The sequence below is a fragment of the Panicum virgatum genome, chromosome 2K, assembly GCF_016808335.1.
Source record: "Panicum virgatum strain AP13 chromosome 2K, P.virgatum_v5, whole genome shotgun sequence".
In the NCBI taxonomy this organism is placed as follows: Eukaryota; Viridiplantae; Streptophyta; class Magnoliopsida; order Poales; family Poaceae; genus Panicum; species Panicum virgatum.
Window position 1 is genome coordinate 68,178,444 of NC_053137.1, and position 20,083 is coordinate 68,198,526.

The 20,083-nt window shown below is 44.9% G+C and overlaps 2 protein-coding genes and 2 long non-coding RNA genes across 4 annotated transcripts; 1 reads left to right on the forward strand and 3 right to left on the reverse strand.

Annotated features, from left to right (window-relative positions):
* Positions 1-678: 678 nt before the first annotated feature.
* On the reverse strand, positions 679-5,858 carry LOC120694913 (aldehyde dehydrogenase 22A1-like). The gene is made up of 14 exons (XM_039978238.1): positions 5,614-5,858; positions 5,501-5,529; positions 5,161-5,262; positions 4,827-4,954; positions 4,623-4,745; positions 4,187-4,340; positions 3,380-3,483; positions 3,215-3,293; positions 2,712-2,807; positions 2,474-2,611; positions 1,835-2,050; positions 1,561-1,752; positions 1,207-1,350; positions 679-1,126 (listed from the first exon to the last, which is right to left on the reverse strand). Exons 1-14 carry the CDS (start codon positions 5,723-5,725, stop codon positions 956-958), a joined length of 1,788 nt encoding a protein of 595 aa, XP_039834172.1. The 5' UTR covers positions 5,726-5,858; the 3' UTR covers positions 679-955.
* A 1,987-nt stretch (positions 5,859-7,845) lies between these two features.
* Positions 7,846-8,371, forward strand: LOC120696270. The gene is made up of 3 exons (XR_005684050.1): positions 7,846-8,047; positions 8,111-8,218; positions 8,293-8,371. It is a non-coding gene; the product is annotated as an uncharacterized LOC120696270 (long non-coding RNA).
* Positions 8,372-11,565: 3,194 nt separating this feature from the next.
* Positions 11,566-12,659, reverse strand: LOC120694914. Its single transcript, XR_005683701.1, has 2 exons — positions 11,879-12,659; positions 11,566-11,848 (listed from the first exon to the last, which is right to left on the reverse strand). It is a non-coding gene; the product is annotated as an uncharacterized LOC120694914 (long non-coding RNA).
* A 1,316-nt stretch (positions 12,660-13,975) lies between these two features.
* Positions 13,976-15,628, reverse strand: LOC120694915 (nicotianamine synthase 9-like). The gene has a single exon (XM_039978239.1). It carries the CDS (start codon positions 15,444-15,446, stop codon positions 14,349-14,351), a length of 1,098 nt encoding a protein of 365 aa, XP_039834173.1. The 5' UTR covers positions 15,447-15,628; the 3' UTR covers positions 13,976-14,348.
* Between the last annotated feature and the right edge of the window lie 4,455 nt (positions 15,629-20,083).

The following is a 20,083-nucleotide window of genomic DNA, read 5'->3' on the forward strand; positions in this document are numbered from 1 at the left end:
GCGGCCGCCTCACCGGCTCCCTCTGCGCCGGGCCGGCGAGCGAGGAGCTGCGGCCTCCTCACCTATGCTGGGCCGAGGGAGGAGCTGCACCGGCCGGCGCGGGCGTGGGGTGGGGCCAGCCTCCCCTACTCCAAGCGGCGCGGGGCGAGCGGATCCCGGCCGCGGTGGCGGTGGCAGAGGCCCCCGCGGGCACTGCTCGGCGAGCGACGGGCGAGCGCGCTGCAGGGTCCTGCGCGCGGCTCCGAGTTCATGGTGGCGGAGGCGCGGCGAGCCCTTATCGGCCCTCTTGATATCGGGTAGTTCGGGGATTACCCGAACCCGAATTTTCGGGTACCCAAAATGTCGGGTTTTTGTTATTTCGGGCAAATTTCAGGTATCGATTTTCAAAACCCGAAATTTCAAATACCCGAAAAGCCCGACCCGAAATTTTCGGGCTACCCGAATGCCCAGCCATAGCCTGAGCCCTGATTCCACTCCACTGTTCACCATTCATAAACACAACTACTACTAGCGTGCAGTGCATGAGCGCCCTGCTGCTGAAAATTAGTCACTCTGTCTACTTTCCACGCGCTGCTGCTAGTACGTACTACATGGCGATGGAGCTGCATGCTGACCGCACAGACACTCAAACACCTATGGTGTCCGAGCAGCACATGACACATCCTAACACAACCATAGTTACTAGAATTTCACTTCATTCATTGCCCAGGCAACAGTTTCTCAAAGCTATGTTCCCAAGCAGCAAGCACCAACACAACAGAGTTGTTTCGGAGACCAAAATCGAAAACCAGTCACGGATCTCGTTGTCGATTTTGATTTCCTCTTGTGTCATGGAAGGAGGCTACTTCTAATTTCTTAAGGCCGTTTACAGTGCAGGCTGCCAAGCACATAACCTGCATCCCCGACAAGCCCATCGCTGATGGGAGAAGCGTCATAAGGGCAAATTGGCACAGCCTCATCGCCTTTTCTTCGTCCTCGTACCTGGAGCTGGAGCTGGGGTAGAGTTCTGCTCAGTAATCATCTTTACCAGATTCACGAGGGACCGCAACCTGTCCCAAACGCTATAGCCATACAGAGCTTCCACGAGCAGCTCCTGGAACGCAAATCCATGCTCCGAGACAGGATACTGCAAAATCACCAGCGTCTGAGTAGCAGAATCAAGTAGACTGTGCAGATCAGACTATTTGTTTGGGGGAAGAAATTGACCTGGATAGGTTTTGGGATCATCGTTTTAATATATGGCCAGAATCTATCTTCTACGACAGCCTTCACAAGGCAGCAAGCTCGCAAGCCCTCTACACCAGCAAATCTCCCAAATCCACTGTCTTTAACACCACCAAATGGCAATGACTGAAGACAGAAACAGAAGTGTTAGTGGTATAACACAAAACAGGAAAACGCAACACAGGCATGATGAACAATAGATGCTATAGGATAAGTGGGCCTACTAAAGGAAATTTGCAAAAAAAAAAAAAGACAGCTTCTTATCACCAGCACCATGCATCAATTCTGAGTTTTAACTATTACAAAAGACAGACATAACATCAATTACATAGTTACCTGACACATATAACTTGATGCAAAATCATTGATTGCTGCTACACCACAGTGTAATTGGGATGCTATTTTGATGGCACGCTTCTGGTTGCCAGAAAAAACAGCACAACCAAGACCGAATTTTGAATCATTTGCAAGTTTAATAGCCTCTTCATCAGAACTGAATTTCATGATTGGTAGAATTGGCCCAAATGCCTGTTGATCAGCAAAAGACAGTGCTAAGACTAACAGTATTATCACTGGTCCTAAAGGAAATCATAGATCAACTCGAGCTTACCTCTTCTTGCATAATTTTCATTGTGTGATTAACATTCACCAGGACAGTTGGAGGGAAAAATTGATCAACTGCATCTTCACCAAGATTGCCAAAACTCCCTCTGACAGCAATTTCGGCACCTTTGTCAATAGCGTCATTAACAAGATTCTGAAGTTTCTCAGAATGCTCTATCATACAGATTGCACCCATATCATATCTGCCTGATAAAGGGGGACCCTAAAAAAGTAATAAAGTGAAACAGAGGGACACGCCATAAGCACTATGGCAAAAGTACAAGAGTTAACGAAAAAAAGAAATTAATGTATAGGCACCTAAAGATGTTTGCTGATTGCTGAACACCCATATGGAATTATCTACTAAAATTGTTTAGGATCATCTATTTAATTAAGATAAGTTTTAACTGGCACATGTCAGAAAATATGGTTCCATGGAACAGAAAAGAACACAATATGAAACACGAGGTTACAAATATGAAAAGCATACTCATAGTCTCGTGTTAGTGCACATATTTGCATTTGTTCGTAAGACAAATAATAGATAATAATACAGAGTTGACAGCACAAGGTTGCCATCCTGTGAAGCAGCACAAGACTCAAAAAGGTAATGCAATAAAAGTTGGCATATGGTTCGTGTACTTACAACACATATAGATTTGACTATCTTCACTACTTGAGAAACAAAGGCGGAATAGATATCGTTGTGGACATAAAATCTTTCAGCGCCAGCACAATTCTGCCCACTAGATTGCAGAGCAGCTCTAATGGCGACTTGAACAACCTGAAAACAGGAAAAGATGACAGATTAGTTTCAGCACACTGCTGGGACTTGTTGAAGAAAATATGCTGTTCATGTCATAGGCAACATAAACTACCCTTACATTGGGTAAATCTACATCTTCACACACAATAAAGGAATCTTTGCCACCAAGCTCAAGAGTTACAGGTATTAGAGTCTCCGATGCTTTTTGCATGATCTGTAATAAGCAGAAAACTTAAGTCTTTAGAACAGAGGAAATGGAGGGTACAAATACCTATTAACAGAAATATATGATTCCATTTTAATACAGGCATCTAAAATATATAAAAAAGTATATGCTAGGAGATAGGTCCTGGCTATATAATCACTAGTAAAAATAGATGTACATTGTGCTGCAGACAGAATATCTAATATACATAAAGTCCTTTTGTCTGTCACATTGTGGCAATTGGTCAAGGTCTATCTGGACACTGAACCTAGTAGTAACTATGAAAATCAATTGATTTAGCAAGCACAGGTGTGTTTAGTGGTTAGACAGAATCCATATCATGACATATACTCAAAATAAAGAATATGGATAGTTGGATCTACTTAATAAAACAATACTTCAGATGTGAGTTATACCATCCTTCCAACGCCAGGTGATCCCACAAATATTATTTTGTCTACTGAAGATACAAGAGCTTGGCCTGTTTCAGCAAAACTTAAAACAAACAAAAAAAAAAAGAGACCAGGTAAGCGGTGTGCAGTTAGCAGGTAAACTAAGAATATAGAAAACTGCACCCATACCCAGTTATTATGTGCACCAGATTCTCAGGTGCACCAACAGCTGAAAGAGCTGCTTGTATGATACGGAAATAAAAGCAGCCTGACCAAGTCGCGTGTTCAGAGACCTGTAAAAGGCCATTTCACCAATCAGAATAATCTGAGTAATGTTTAATGTACATCAGAAATCAGATGAATCAACACATTACAGAGGCCTACATAATACCTACATACAGCAGAAAGGTGGATATAAGTATATAACAGTCTACATACATTTAACTTAGAAAAACAAGGGGGAGATGTTAATGTCACAACGTGCTGCAGTGTTGCCATGCTAACATTCTATCTGCACTTGGTGTAAATGAAAAGATCCATCCAAGAAAAGCTCAATAGAGAATTTTTCTACACTTATTTGAGAAGGGTGCTTTCTAGGAGCCAACATATGTTCAATATGCAATTTACTACTTTCTGGAGAACTCTATTAGGTTAACTAATAAAAAATAGCAGAAGGCATAGCACAAAAATAATAGCCATCAGCTTCAATGGTGGCACATAATACACACAGATATCAAGATTATTTAATAAGAAAAATTTTACTAATTGATCTATGAGTCTACGATATGTCCATGGAAATGGTTTGTTAAAGAACAGATTAGGCAAGGTGATTTAAGGAATTTCAACCTTTTAGCATTTACAGGAAGAAAAACAAACATTAGGTTCCACAGCTAGGGCCAAGCACTAGTCAGCAAGGCAAGGCAATTGACTATTAACAGATGAATTGTGCACAAAGGATTTAAAAGACTTGTTCTGGTGTTAGATCATGATGTTTACCTTTATAACTGCTGCATTACCAGAGAATACTGCAGCCAGCATTGGATTAAAAACATTATGGAAGGGATAATTCCATGATACAATAGCACCAACCACTCCAAGAGGGTAGAATTCAACTTTTGCTCTCTTGTGCAGCATTGATCTCCCAGTTGATCTGAGCAGCATAAAAAGCAAGTAGTCAAAAAATATACCTAATTGGAGGCAGACAATAAAAAAAGAAACCATTCCTAAACATAAAATGCTCTCTGTCTCGAATCATAATGAAAGGTAAACATGAGTTATTGCTCAGACATAAACAGTGAAAGCAAAAGCAAACCTGGAGTAAGCAATTACTAATTAGTTATTAACAGTCATCCATACAAGCACTTATTTACCTCTATCAGCAAGGATATAAGGTCCCAAGCCAACATGTAGGATTAGTTTTGAGGATTCTAACCTGTACTCAGGTTTTAACCACTTCTCACCCTCATCCAAAAGCCAGGTAATCTTCTCGCATGTGGTCATTATCTCGCCTAATGAAGCATCGACCATAGTCTTTCCCGTGTCCCGAGATGATACCCTGCACAACATAAACAGAATTGAGCTTACTCTTGTAGATGTGAGGATGTCAGAGCAAGTGGAAGAAAAGGATGGGCCTTACTCGCAAATGAGATCCTGATGTTCAAGTATATACTTGAGAAGGACACGAAGGAACTGGCGCCTTTGCTTGAAGCTGCTTTTTGCCCATATCTTTTGAGCTTTCCTGGCTTGTGCAACATGCTCCTTGACCTAATTAGTCGAAGAAGAATTGGCGACAATCAAAGCCAAATAGAGCCGCAGTACATAACAAGCTTGATTCGTTTTGGCGGTCAGAGAAGAGAGAATATTTCAGAAAACAACATGACTAACAATAAGGCCTGCGCTAAATCTCTAGTTTGTACTCAGGAAGGAGAGCCGACCTAAGTATAGCAGGCCAGGAACAGGAACATATATACCTCATCAGGAGTCAGTGCAGGGAAATAGCCCAAGTATTTCATGGTTGCTGGTTCGTAGCATTGGACCTTGTCGGTCTGAGCTGCTTTGCCCTTTCTTGGTATCTGCAGCGGCGCAACAAATTAGAATGCTGCTAGCAATTGATAAACAAGATGTAACCCACATTGAGTTGGACAAGAGGAAAAGGCCCAAGTGGAAGCAAATCAGCACCCAAGCTTACTGCACCCACATTGAGTTGGTTGGTGGTTCAAAAGAGACTATACAATTTGGCAGCAGTACTAGACTACTAGTATTCCCGGGGTGAGTCAAGTGAATGAATACAAGAGCAACATGTGGACTTACGTAAATGAAGCTGTCCTCCTTGGCCAAGACTGCGGCAAGGCAAATGGGAACCCCCTCAGAATTAAAGATGTGAATAAGATGGAGATGGGATAGAAATAGAATGGGGGCGGTACCATCGGAAGCGTCGACGTCGATGGAAGGGACGGTGGGCGGGATGAGGAAGAGGAGCAGGCGGCAGAGCGAGTAGGCGGCGGCGAGCACGAGGAGCGGCCACCAGAAGGCCATGGATACCTAACTCCTTGCTAGGGTTCCGGCGGATCGGAATGCCCCCGTGCTGTGGGCTGTTGGCTGTTGCTGTGTGTGAATGATTACTAGTTGTAGACTTGTAGTTGATCCGATTCGAGGAGTGAAGTGGAGTGGGGGACTCCTCACTGGACCGACGCGGTTTTTTTATTTTTATATTTTTTATTTCTGTTTTTTACAAAAATATATTTTCGAGTTGGAAATTTACATAAATATACCCCTGCCGCCCCGTGGGCAGGTTGGCATCACATCGGTGGGCAGAATGTGGAGCTCACCTTTTATCATCATCGTGGGTACCGTATTGTATTTCGAACTCAGTTTTAAACTTCCGCTGTGTTTTAAACTCTGTCGCTTGTATTAAGACTTTTATGTAAAACATGTGTTGTAAATTAATTTGAAGACTTCTGTATGCTGGTATCACCTGTGCTCGTCTTCGTACGGGTCTAAGTGCAATTGTGATCCTGGAGTACAGTAGTTTAATCGGGATTTTACCCGACAGCCTGTCAAGTTACACCGTTTTAAGTGCACAGGAACTTGATTAATTATTAAAATAATGGTTAGTGCATTTAAGCCGGTTTAATTTGGACGGTGCTGCTACAGCAGGTAGAAATATACCCCGGCCGCCCCGCTGCCGGACGGCCGGGACCTGGCAGCCCGGCTGCCGGGCGGCAGGGGCTAATCTGAAAAAAAAAGAGGAAAAAAAATTGCGGACAGGTCCCTGAGAACCGGCCGCCCGGCAGCCGGGCGACCGGCCTCCCAGGCCGCCCGGCTGGGGGCGGCCGGCTCCCCCTTTATATAAGGGTGTTGGCTGCCCCTCCCTTCTCATTTGCCTTGCTAAAAATCCAAAAAAAAGAAAAAATAGGGAGGGAGAGGAGGAGTGAAGGAGAGGCAAAGCGGCGAAGCCCTGCCGGATTTTCAAGCCGGCGACTTTAGGTAACTAAAATTTTCCACATTTTATAAATAGATTATGTTGTAATTATTTTTTTGAAACAGTAGATTACCAATCAGTTTAATTATTATTAGGAGTGATTAGTGGTACATTTAGGTGCATTTACTTATAGCGATTAGCGTTGATATAGTACATTAAGTGTTAGATTTAGTATTAAAAAATACTAGAAAATTGTTAGAGAAGTATTAGAAAATGCAAGATAATATTAGAAAATTGTAGAAAATGTTAGAAAATTGTAGAAAATGATAGAAAATTGTAGAAAATTGTAGAAAATTATAGAAAATTGTAGAGAATATTAGAAAATTGTAGAGAATGTTAGAAAATTATAGAAACTATTTTGTTGAAACAGTAGATTAGCAATCATTTTAATTATTATTAGGACTGATTAGTGGACATATAATTTTTATTTTTGCAGAAAATATGGGCACATGTACAGACCCGGCGGTCTTATCCTGAGTTTGTTGCCGAATTTGATCGATTAACCCCAGAAGACATTATGTGGGAGCCATACAGTCCTTCGGCTATAGCCGCACGTGCACCGCTTGTGATATTTTCGGTGTGCACACAGGACCAGGTCCTATGGATGACTACTGCAGCTTTGGTGTACGACGTTGCAGTTGAGGCCCACTACCCGGATAGAGTCATGAGGCAGTTCGGTCGACGCCAGTCTTTCCCTGTGTCTTCAGCGTTGGATCGTGTTCAGCGCCACGATCATAGGTAACAAAAATGTATGAGCACTCATGTACTAATAACGTGAAACTAATTTCTATTTAACGAGAAGTTTATCAAGGGCTGGGCATCCTTTCTCGACAATGTGGGTCACTCGATTACAACTATGGGTGGCTGCGTGGGATGATGCAGACGAGCAGTTGGCTGAGGATACCGGTCCACACACTGAGCCTTCGTTTCGGGCGTACCTGACCTGGTACGAACCGAAGACTCGTTGCCGTTTGACGTATGTTGACATGCATCCATAGCCGCATGTTGCGACTTCGCAGGATTGCTATGCACGACACAGGGATGAGGCATTAGCTGGGGCGGTGAGTAAATGTTGACGGCATTTTCGATCTTTTAATATTTGTATACTAAGTTTTTTTGGTTGCAGTTCGAGGCATGCAGGCTGCTTGAATTAGATTGCTCACTGAATGTAATGAAGATTCATGGCGAGTCTACGATGAGCGTGCCGGCACAACTCGAGGCCTGGACCACTCAACGTGATAGAGCCCGAGGTATGCTTCAGGCCTTTGGTACGCGGACGGAGTACGAGGATTCCTACGGATCGTCGCAAGCGTCGACGTCGGTTTCTTGTGGTTCCGCATGACAGCAGCCTCCCTTATACCACCGACAGGCAGAAGGTATGGTGTGATATTTACCGATCCTTATGTTTATATGCATTATTTAAATATGACTCCACACAGGGTACGGGTACCCCGGTTCTCAGCCCTATGGAGGGCCAGGTGCCTCGCAAGGGGCTCCATTTCATGGAACCCAGTTTACCTCTATGCCACATGCTGGAGGGACTTTAGGTAAATATGTGGTGCATAATTTTATTTGTTTATGTTTTATGGTCGAAGGCTCATACGTTATTATTTATACTCAGGATCACAACAGTTCACTGGAGCGGGGCCGTCTTCGTATCACCCTATGCCGTCACCAGGAGGATATGAATGAGCTTCTTCCTATCCACCACCACCACCTCCTCCAACACAGGGTACGTACAATAATTTGTACGGAATTGCATTCACCTTTTGAATGTTACTTAAATTTTTTTTTGTGATCTGTAGGGTGGTCTGAAGACAACGCCGCGGCCTCCTTGGACGAGTTTACACGGTTGTTTGCTACGCCTGCCCAGGATGATGATCTCAGCTTGCATACACCTCTGGCTCAGTTACGCCGTCCTGCCAGAAACGTGGGGCCACCGAAACGTCATAGCTACCCTACAGATCACGTACACGCACAACGTAAGAGAGGTCGGAATGGTAGGGGTCGTTAGTTGTTTGCACTTGTTTCTCCGGCGGCATTATGGACTGTTTTGACTGTTCGGATTATGATTGTGGTAGTTTACTTGTCATTTGTTTCTATAGATATTATTGATGTGAACTTGTTATGTTTGTGGGTTCTATAATGCTTGTGAAATAAGGGAATCTCTTGCGAATTTTTTCCATGATTTAATGAAGGACAAGTTAGTTGCGGGAGGAGTTAGCGGCCGAGATCCCGCCGACGATGATGACGACTACCACATACAGAGTAAACTTCGTGACACGCTCGTATAACTCAAAATAGGGACCATAGTGTATCTATCTACGAGTACGAGATCACAGGTTGCCACTGCTCAGCACGGCGATCACGGATTATATTTGATGTGTAGTTCACAGTATTCTAGTCCCCTGGAAATGTCCGAAAATATTAAAGGCAAGTTCGAAGATTCACTAGATTGCTTGTGCGTGCGTGGCACCTCGGCGCCGTGATCTATGGCATCAAGACGTATTATCTCGGCGCCACATATTACAGCGCCCACCCACATGGTCTATTTCTGCAAAAAGTTACAAAAAGGACACATATGTTCAATTATTTTGCGAAAAAGGCTAAATTGCAAAAAAAAATGCCGGCCGCCCCGCAGCCGGGCGCCCTGGGAGGCCGCCCGCCCAGCTGCCGGGCGGCCGGTTCACAGGGACCTGTCCAGCAGCGGGGCGGCCGTGATATATTTCTGTAAATTTCCAACTCGAAAATATATTTTTGTAAAAAACAGAAATAAAAAATAAAAAAATAAAAAATTGCCTGGACCGACTGAGACAACTGACCCCATCGCGTCGGGAGGAAGACTCGTACAGGTCTGGAACTGCAGCAACAACAACAAGAGGGGCCCTTGGTTTGGGTTGGGCCCCAATACCAACGCAGCGACGCATGGGCCAGCAGCCTTCCTTCTCGGTTTGGGCTGTTCGGTTGAACGGCTGGCTGGCTGGGCTGGCTGAATCTGGCAGGAACCCAGCCATGTTTCTATTTATTAGATTCGTCTTGCAATTTACAACCTATCCATCTAAAAAGTTTTGTAAATAGATTTTATTTAGTATTCCATGTATGTGTTCAGATATTTGATGTGACATTTTTTTGGTAAAATTTTCCAATCTAATCACGGCTCTAGTTATATACCTATACAAAAGTGCCAAGATTTGGAGTGCTCCCGTGAGTTGTGGCCCCATGTGGGACCCATGCACTGTTCATGCGGGTCCGACATACTATTTAGGTGGGGCCCACGTACTATTCAGGCGGGACCCACGTGAGACCCACATACTATTCAGGCGGGACTCACGTGGGACCCACGTACTATTCAGGCGGGACTCACGTGGGACCCACGTACTATTCAAGTGGGACCTGCACACATTGTTTGGTGGAGCCTACGGTTCTATTAAGTGGGTCTATCTTTCAAAAAAAATATCTTTCTTCCATTATTTGACAATATAAAATATATTTAACTATTTTCTACATATAAAAATAATAACTAGACTTTGTATACTACATTCATATGTGGCAGTCCTACTATTTTTTGGGTTTCGATTTCACTTCGTAAACACACAAAATATAATTGAACTATTCATTCACTGCTAATCTTACTTATTTCCCTAAAAATCAATAATTAATGTAACCCAATCCATCAAATATACCTATTAACACAAAAAAAATCAATTTCTAAGAAAAAATTATCTGTACCTGTATACTAAAATGCTTGGGATTTGCGCGCACTCAGACTCTGAACTACTATGCCGCTTCACTGTAACTTTTAGATTTAATTTAATACATCGATGCAATATTGGTTCGAATATAGTAGCGGATAATATATTTCTATTACTAATTTAGATCAATATTTTAGGTATAGACGTGCATACCGCGCCAACCTGACGTCGGCCAAAAAAAAAAGTTCGGCCGTCCGATCGCGATCTGATGGCTACGGATGAAAGAAAATCTTGCTATTTCGGAATACTGAATAAAATCTGTTTACAAAACCTTTTGCACGGATGGGTTGTAAATCACGAGACGAATCTAATGAGCATACTTAATTCATGATTAACTCATAATTAGTGAACAGTTACTGTAGTACCACTGTTGCAAATTATGGATTAAGTGGGCTCATTAGATTCATCTCGCGATTTACAACCTATCTGTGTAAAAAAATTGTAAATAGATTTTATTTAGTTTTCTATGCATGTGCTCAAATATTCAATGTGACGGTTTTTGGGGTAAAATTTTTCAATCTAATCACGGCCCTAATTTCTATATGTGAATGCTCCGAATGTCCGTGCAAGGGCACACCGGCCACGTCAGTAAAAAAAATTCCCACCATTCGATCCTAAATTGACGGTGTATGCGATTGGCCGTGCCATCGTTACCTTTGAGGCCTTGAGACATGAATGGTACATGCGTCAGCTCTCCATTCGGTCACTGCAAAATATCTGAATCTAGAAGTCTCGAGCGGTAATTTTGGTGGCCTCCAAATGGGTGTGTGCTCTACTGCAACGACGGTACTGAAGCTAGGCCGGAGAGCCACGCGGCGAGTTTGGGCGGGCCGCAGGGCACGCCCTCGACAGGTGCGGCGAGTTCATGCCTTCACCGGCGGGCGACCCGGCCTCGCTCCAGTACGTCGCGGTGCCGCAGGTCGGGCGTGATAGCCGCGCAATGCATGGTGAGGAGATGCCCGAGGACCGCTCCCGGCCGCCTTCGACGGTGACATTGAGACGTCGGATTTCAGCTACTATTTTTTTACTTTTTTGCTTTGAAAATAAATTTTTTATTTCTATCTATGTATATTCATTTGTCCATACATCTACTACAAACCTCTATATAAACTTATATTGCCAAACAGAAACAAGAAAATAAATTACGCGCGCCTTGGCGCAAGTCACTCGTTATATTTGAATCGGATCTGGTAGCCTCTGCTGGCAGGTACATCTGGTGGTAGCCCGCTTGCCTTCCCACCTATACCTCTATTTTTTTTCAGTCGCACCTGTATGTCTTACCGTCAACTTATCTTTACCTCTGTATCTTTTTGGACAGAATTAGCACTAACGGTGGCTAACGGAGATGGGAAAAGACAAATTTTACCCATATGCAGAGGAAATGTTGCACTGGAAAGTTTTTAACCTGTATGCCCTTATATCAACCTGTGTACTCTTCACTTCAAAAAAAAAAACCTGTGTACTCTTGGGAGGTTTTAAAACAGTTGGAGTTCTGAGGTCACCGCCGGTCCATTTTTTTTAATTTCAGATCTAATAAAAAAACTCTGACCACAAATAAAACAGGAAAACAGCGCCCCGGGGTCCTCACACCGGAGCCGGCTGGACACGGCGGCCGCGCGGCCCCGCCTCGCCGCGGCCAGGATCGAGGGCATCTCCGACGCCAGCGCCATGAAGAACCCGCTCCCGGCCCCGCCGTGGCCGCGGCGGCAGGAGGGGGTTGACTTGCCCGCCGCGGAGCAGTAGGAGCGGAAGGAGAAGACGCGGACGGCGGCCGCGGAGCCCCTGCCCCCGTCGAACGGGGATGGCCAGCGCTTGCTCCAGAAGCTGCGGCCGCGGGAGGTGGCTCCATCACCGCCGCCGCCGCGCGCCGGAGGAGACGCGGTAGCGCCAGGGAGGGGAGGCCGTGGACGCGGCCTCCATGGCGAGGCTGCGCTCGAAGCCGAAGGAGTAGGAGCGCTTGAGCAGCAGCAAGTCCCTGGTGCCGCAGAGCTGGTCTGGGCTGGCCGACGTGGCGGCGGCGGCAGGCGGGACCGGGTGGAAGAAGAGGAGATCGTCGAGCGGGACCGGCGGCCACAGGGCGAGGAAAGGGCCGGGGCCGGAGGGGGTGGCGCTGCGGCGGCCCAGATCTGGGTAGAGCTGGCCCGGAGGAGGCGAACGCCGACGGCCAACGGCGGCGGCGGCGGCAAAGGGCGGCGGCGTCGGTGCGGGAGGCTCGGGCCGATCCGACCGGGGGAGGGGAAGGTGCCGGGTTTTTATTTGACTTGGGGAATTTGGATAGAGGGCACATGGGCAATATGATCATTTACATTGCTCAGAACCACCTGTCAGGGCTTTGCTCGTGTTAACTATCAACGGAACCTGAATGGAAGGGTATACGGGTAGAAATAAGTTGCTGGTAGGACATACAGATGCGACTGAAAAAAATAGAAGTATGAAATTCAAGAGCACTTAACATAATAACATAAGAATATACTGGTTAAAGTCTCGCCAACCGAACACGGCGACTAGGCTTGACAAACTTGACATGGTTTGGAGGAAGCTTGAGTGCTCCTCAGGTGGTTTATGTTGATAACTGGAATGCAATCATGATGCCAGCACCACGGGACATTTAACATGCCAACTTAATTTGGAGCATAGTACGTCTTAATTTAGACAATTATCTCAGGGTTCATAAAAAGAGTCCGCCACTCGTGGTCTGAAGATTAATGCAGTGAAGATGTGTGTGCGCGCGATATTGCTTTTCTTTTTTCTGAAAAAAAAGTTTAATTTACTCTCTTCAACTATAGTCAAAGTTTGAATAACCCCCTAAACTATAACTCGATTCAATTTACCCCCTAAACTATGGCATTTAGTTTATTTTATCCCATAACATAATTTATCTTTTTTGTTTCTCCATACACAAGTTGAATTTTAATTTCAAATTTTGCAGGGTAGTCTTAATGAAATACGTGCCCAGGCACGTTCGCGAAAAATTTTGCAGGGTAGTAGTGGACATCACAATGCATATTTAAAAAAGTTTTATAATTTCCCCATTAGTTATCATATAATTTTGAACTCTAATGATTAATTTATTATTAAATATCCTAATCTATCAAAATAATGACAAAAAATTATGATTTATTATTCTAACATGTCTTATGGTGTGTACTATTATGTAGTAAAATTTCAACCAAATGTTATAGTTTGGGGGTAAAATGAATCAAACAATAGTTTAGGGCGTTATCCAGATTTTGGCTATAGTCGAGGGAAGTAATTTAGATTTTTTTTTCTTTTTTTTTGGAAGAAAAGAATAATATTGCTGGTTTCTGGAGCCAAATTAATTAATTTCTTTTTCAGCAGTAGTGATCCTGCTTGAAATGGCTGGCACACATATCTAGTAGTCTGTCCAATCATCATTTGGCTACACTGCCGATCGAGAGCGAGCATCTGCACTAGTCCAATCATTCGGGAAGATAGTCCAATCCATGATGGACATGAACATGAACATGACAAAATCAACACAATGAGCTCAGCTGCTGCTAGGCCAAAGAAAAAAGAGAGCAACAGATGGAGGATGCTTAATTAATTAATTAATTGCATTGGCCGGAGAAGCCCAGGCTCCAAACACACATCATATAAAAAGCAGCAGCATCTGGCGGACAGATCGATCGAACGCCTCCCTGGCGTACCTCAAAACAAAGATATAATTTTCTCCGATTATTACAATACATACATACATGTGCTAGTAATTAATTGATAACGGCCCGCTCTCCAGCACTCACACGAACACGTAGTAATTCATCATCCATCAACAAATAATAATCTTGGATTATTGGCGGATAGGATAGGATTAGGATAGGAATATAGGATGGCGGCGCTGCAGACTGCGTAGGTAGGTATGGATCGGTGGATCGATTAATCTAGGAGGATGCATGGCGGCAGCTGCTCAATCCCCCATGGGCATGGGCATGGGCATGGCCACGGCCTCCTCCATCTTGTGATTGTGATGCGCCGCCCGGCGGGCCTCCATCTCGCAGCACAGGCACGGCCGCCCGCTCATCAGCGCCGCCGCCCCGTGCCCGTGCTCCACCACCCCGCCGGCGACGGGCTTGCGCGCGATGATGACCGAGTTGATGACCTCCCCCTCCGGGTGGTGCACAGCCAGCACATCGAAGCCGCCCCGCCGGATCTCCTCCGGGTCCACCACCGGGTACAGGAAGGCCCGGGCGCCGTGCGCGCTCCGCACCACGAGCGCGGCGCCGGGGGCCATGTGGCGCCCCAGGTGGTGGAGCACGCGCGCCTTGTCCTCGGCGGTCACCCCCACCAGCGCCGCCAGGAACACCACGTCGTAGGACGCCAGCTGCTCGCGCGTCAGCAGGGCCGCGTCGGCTGTGCGGAACGCCATGCGCGCGCCCAGGTCGGCGTCGGCGCGCACCAGGCGCCGCGCCCGCTCGTTGGCCTCGCCGCACATGTCGTAGTTGTCCAAGGACGCGGCCGGCAGGTGGCGCGCCGCCAGCACGAGGGAGCTCAGCGGCAGCGGGCCGGACCCCAGGAAGGCGACGCGCGCCGGCGGCGGGCCGGGCACGTGGCGCGCCAGCAGGCCGTGCTCCAGCTCGCTCAGCAGGAGGTAGTTGGAGAGGTAGGGGAAGAGCGCGAGGTGGTCGAGCGGGCTGTCGAAGCCGGCCAGCAGGTCGGAGTAGTGCGCCTCCAGCAGGCCCTCGGCGTCAGCGCAGAGGCGGATCAGGCGGGCGCGCATCGCCTGCAGCTCCGGCCCCAGCTTGTCGACGTCGACGGCGCTGGGCGGGACGCAGGCCGCCACCAGCTCAGTGAAGAGCGCGTTCACCTCGGGGGAGGGGCGCAGGGACGGCAGCTTGCCGATGGCCGCGGCCAGACCGGAGATCTTGCGCACCAGTATTAGTTGCTCTTGCTGCTGGTGGTGGTCATCATCATTCACAACAACATCAGCAGCAGCAGCTTGTCGGACCACCACCTGCTGCTCGTCCTGAAGATGATCGGCCTTCTTCCCCGTGTCGACGACGACCATGATGGCGCGTGGCGGGCACGGTCGTTGCGTCCGTCCGTCCGTCCGTCGTCAGCTAGCTAGCTGCTAACTAGCTAATTGCAGTGTCAAGTAGTATTTGCTAGCTTGGGGCAATGCAATGCAACGCAACGCCTCAGCTAATTTGCTTCGGAGGCGGGCGGGCGGGCAGCTCAGCTAGTCAGCTGGGGTTTGGTTTATATATATATATAGGTGCCCGGGCCCGGGCCGGCCCCGCCCGCAGTCAATTTTATATTAGGTGGTGGGCGGGGCCCAGGTGGCAGTGGGAACGAGGATCTACTAGATGGGGGAAGCCCGCCGCGCCAAGGCCCTGTTTGGTTTTCTGTACTATTAGGAAACTTTGATTGCTAATTACGGTATTAAATAAAATTAATTTATAAAACTAACTCCAGAACCTGCGCTATGAACCCTGAAGAATCTAATGAGACCTTTGACCGCATGATTAGAGAATGATTACTGTAGCATCGCTGTAGCCAATCATCGATTAATTACTATCATTAGATTCGTCGCGAAAAATTATACTCATCCCTAAAAAGATTTTGCAAATAGACTTCATTTAACACTCCATGCATGCGAGATTCTTTTTTCGGATTGCGTGCACTAAGAAACCGCAGTGTGAACCAAACAGAGCCCAAAGCAAGTGGCGTTGGTTGGTTCTTCTCCTTGGTTCCAGCATTCAGCAACATTCAGTCTGATGGCCGATAATATAATGGCCCTTGGGGTTCACAAGGGCCTAGTATGCAGTAGTATGTGCCAGAGCCACCCAGCTCGCTTTATTAGTTGTTTGGTTGGTTGTGACCCTGTTTAGTTCAGGCAGGTGTAAATGCAATTTTTTTTGCGACGGAATTTTGCTAATTTGAAGTACTAAATGAAGTATATTTACAAAATTTTTTACACACATGGGTTGTAAATCGCGAGACGAATCTAATGATGCTAATTAATCTATGATCAATCAATAATTAGCGGATGGTTATTGTAGCATCACTGTTGCAAATCATGGATTAAGTAGGCTCATTAGATTCGTCTCGCGATTTACAGCCCATCTATGCAAAAAGTTTTATAAATAGACTTCATTTAGTGCTTCAAATTAGCAAGATTTCGATGTAAAATTTTGCGTTTTTGCGTTTACGGGGTGGGAACTAAACACACCCTGTATCTTTTGATTTGATCGAGCTCGCTCGGTTCAGAATGATGCAGTAGCTTGGCTGCTTGTACTACTAGCCTGCCGCCGGACACTACCACACAAACTCTGAAACTCATCATCACAAAATTAATTAAAGGCGTGCAAAGTTAATTTCTATGTGAAATTTGACCATGTAATCTAGCTTTGTTCGATATACGATTCTGACTAGGTTTGTGGTCGTCGTTTTAAATGACATGTACGTACACTACGGGCAAATTACCTTGGGCAATTCGATGCATCCTCGATCGTTAACATTCTCATAAAAGGGATAAACTCGCTCGCTTATTAATTATTATATTTTGGTGGCCGGACTACTACTATCGATGACAACGATGCATACAAATACTATATGTCAAATTATCCACACTTATCTTTGTCGTCGAGTTCTACTTCCAAGCAAATATGTGCGTACCTTGTTACGAGAAACCATATAAATATATTAATTAGCATATATATATATATATATATATATATATATATATATATTATATACCATATGTATGTTATAATATAACATAGTATGTGCTCGTGTCGGTTGAGGACTTCATACGTTTCCCATTTTACTCGCCACACGCTAATTCTAAATGATTTTAGACTCCTAACTTATCTCAACATACACTCCTAACAAAAAAATCATTGCTTGCTTTAATAATAGTGTATATGGAGATAGATATAGAGATCGAGATATGCGTCCCGGCCCGTCCGGCCCTAATTAATATAGCAAACATTTGTACGATTATTGCACTACTTGTACTTTCATTATCCACAAATTATTTTTTAAAAAAAAATCTAGAATTCCTAGCCCATACATGAAAATCTCAAGTTGCTAATAGACTACTAGTACTTATATATATAATAATGAGAACTTCTTGTGCTGCTGAGAATGCATGTACGTTGTTCCAAGCAAAGTTAACCTATGGGATGCATGCATGATTGGTGGGATTGGACTATTTCGTCCATATGTGCATGTATTCTTCAAACAATTAAAGAAAGATAGGGAGCTAGCTCATTTCATGCCTTGTTCATGCGTATGAATGTACGTAGAGGAATATTTCGTGTTCACACAGCACATAAAGAAAGATCGACGTGCCTCCCTCACCTTCTGACCTCAGGTAAAATATATATCATATATATAGATGGCTTTCATGTTTATGTAAGGCCTTCAGTCATACGTACACACATAAATAGTTACGGAGCTTGTTGAGAAATCCAAAGCATAAACACAAGTCAATCGGTATCACGAGATATGAAAAATAAAATAAAAAACTAGCTTAGTGAAATATCTAGCAGTAGCTACAAACTATTTATGGATACCCATTTATAACAGTTAGTGTGTGGACCTACAGAGAATAGGCCCGGCCACATTGTCAGTGGTTTAATTTATGAAAAAAAATGTCATGAGCATGCAATGTGTACCTAAAAAGAAATCTACTAAAGGCTATAGCAACTTTGTTGGGCAGAAGAATGATATGATGCGAGGGATCGACCCCAGAGCCTTCACCTTATGAGTTCACGGTGTCGTCATTTCGTGGATGGGATATATAGACCTACCTGCAGGCTATACCTTAGCTAGGGTTGGTGGCACCGTACTATATTTTTTTCACGTCTGTGTCTGTGTCTGTGTCTGCGTCTGAGCACGTTTTTTATTAAGAGAAAAAACAATTACATAGAGATTGGTTACAGAGAAAAAAACCAACCCAAGACACACACGTTGAACACGATTACATGGAACCTTTGCGCGACCTGAAAGCCTGCCCAAGGCCCCTGCCGAAGGCACCGTACTGTACTTGCCCGACGATTATTCCAATCGGGCACCGTGCAGGTGTCGTTATTGCTATTGCTGGTTATCATTTTCCTATCATGCATCCATCTCTTCATCTCTCTCTCTCGTAATTACCATTTTTGTGAACTCAGGCAAGGCTGCTGCTAGCTATATATTAAAGTGCCCCGGATTCCTCACTATATCTATCTCACAATTTCTATCATTCTATCCAGTAATTAATGATGCATACTAGGAGAAGATAGACACTCTGTTCGCTGGGCTGGAGCTGGAGCTGGTGGCTGGAGTGGTGTGAAAGAAAAATACTAGTGGCTGAAAACTGGTGCTAGAGCGGTGTGAGAGGAAAATACTGTCGGGCTGGAGGCTGCTGGAGCTGCCGAACAGAGTGAGAGCGATCCCAATGGCTCTAGTTACTTTGTCATTACCAACATTAGAGTGATCCCAATGGTTCTAGTTACTTTGTCATTACCAACATCAATATATATATATATATATATATATATATATATATATATATATATATATATATATATATATAGAGAGAGAGAGAGAGTGTGTGTGTGTTTTGTTAGAATGACTGTAAAGTACCAATGGGTACGTTCAGGTACTTTTTGGCTTGAATTTCTTTTTGCCGTTGATCAATGGAAGGTATTTACAAAACTCAAATTAAATTAGTATTCGACACCACTTTTTAGTACTTGGTCCCATATTTTTGTACCACCAGCTACTTTAACCTCCAGGCACTTCCTACCTTGACCACTGTATGATTCTGTCAGCTCTTATTTTTTTCAATAATCATTGTAAAATGCTCCGCAACAAAATTAAATAAAACTACTGGATGGTTGACTTCTCAGAAGATATATACGCATCTCTGATCTACAACGAACATTATTATACGGTTCTCTGAATATATTGTGACACATCACTTGCCGTGCACCTGAAAAGGCGGGTAGTTGCAACGAGGGATGTGGTCATGGTAACAGAAAGGATCATATCGATCGGGTGGTGGCCTACATGCATCCACAGTGACCAGCAGTATCCAAATTTCAGCAAGCTAGTGCCGAAAGACTACTACGGACAGCCGCATGCAGGGGCAGGGGCCATCAATCTATCTATCTCTATCCCAGAAAAGAAAGACACCGAAGCGTTTCTGTTTCAGGCAACAGTATATATAAAGAAACTCGACATCACAAATACAGTAGGAAATAGGAGCCTAGCTATAGCTAGCTACAAATAAAAATACGACGACTCGACGCGAAAGCGGTTTATTTGGCGCTTTCGTCTGGGATTTGCAGGCCGGGGCTTCAGTCCAGCTCACAACCACTGCTCCTCCTCCGATCCTCTCCTTTTGGTTGTCACTAACTGTACGTTTCGAGGTGAGGTAGGAGCCATCATATCGAAGCTTGTTGGCCCTTGGAAATCATCGGAAGCCAAGCCACCAAATTAATTAAAAGGCAGCCGCTCGCTTGAGATGGACTTGCTGCAAGCTGTACAACCGATCATCGAAGAAATGAAAAGGTCTCAATAATAATGAAACGAAGAATTGAATTGAAGTGCAAAGAATGGCTACTTGTGATGGTCAGACCTCACCGGCGGCGTATCTCATCTGCAAATGATTATATTCCCCCAGCCGCTTTGATCTACTACTGCAGCCGGCCA

Bases quoted from the DNA above. Each gene is read 5' to 3' on its own strand.
- LOC120694913 (XM_039978238.1), bottom strand. From the start codon at position 5,725: ATGGCCTTCTGGTGGCCGCTCCTCGTGCTCGCCGCCGCCTACTCGCTC. The intron at 1,753-1,834 runs GTAAGCTCGAGT...GCTGATCAACAG, and splicing joins TGAAAATTATGCAAGAAGAG to GCATTTGGGCCAATTCTACC. The intron at 1,351-1,560 runs GTAACTATGTAA...TTCTGTCTTCAG, and splicing joins CATCAAGTTATATGTGTCAG to TCATTGCCATTTGGTGGTGT.
- LOC120694915 (XM_039978239.1), bottom strand. From the start codon at position 15,446: ATGGTCGTCGTCGACACGGGGAAGAAGGCCGATCATCTTCAGGACGAG.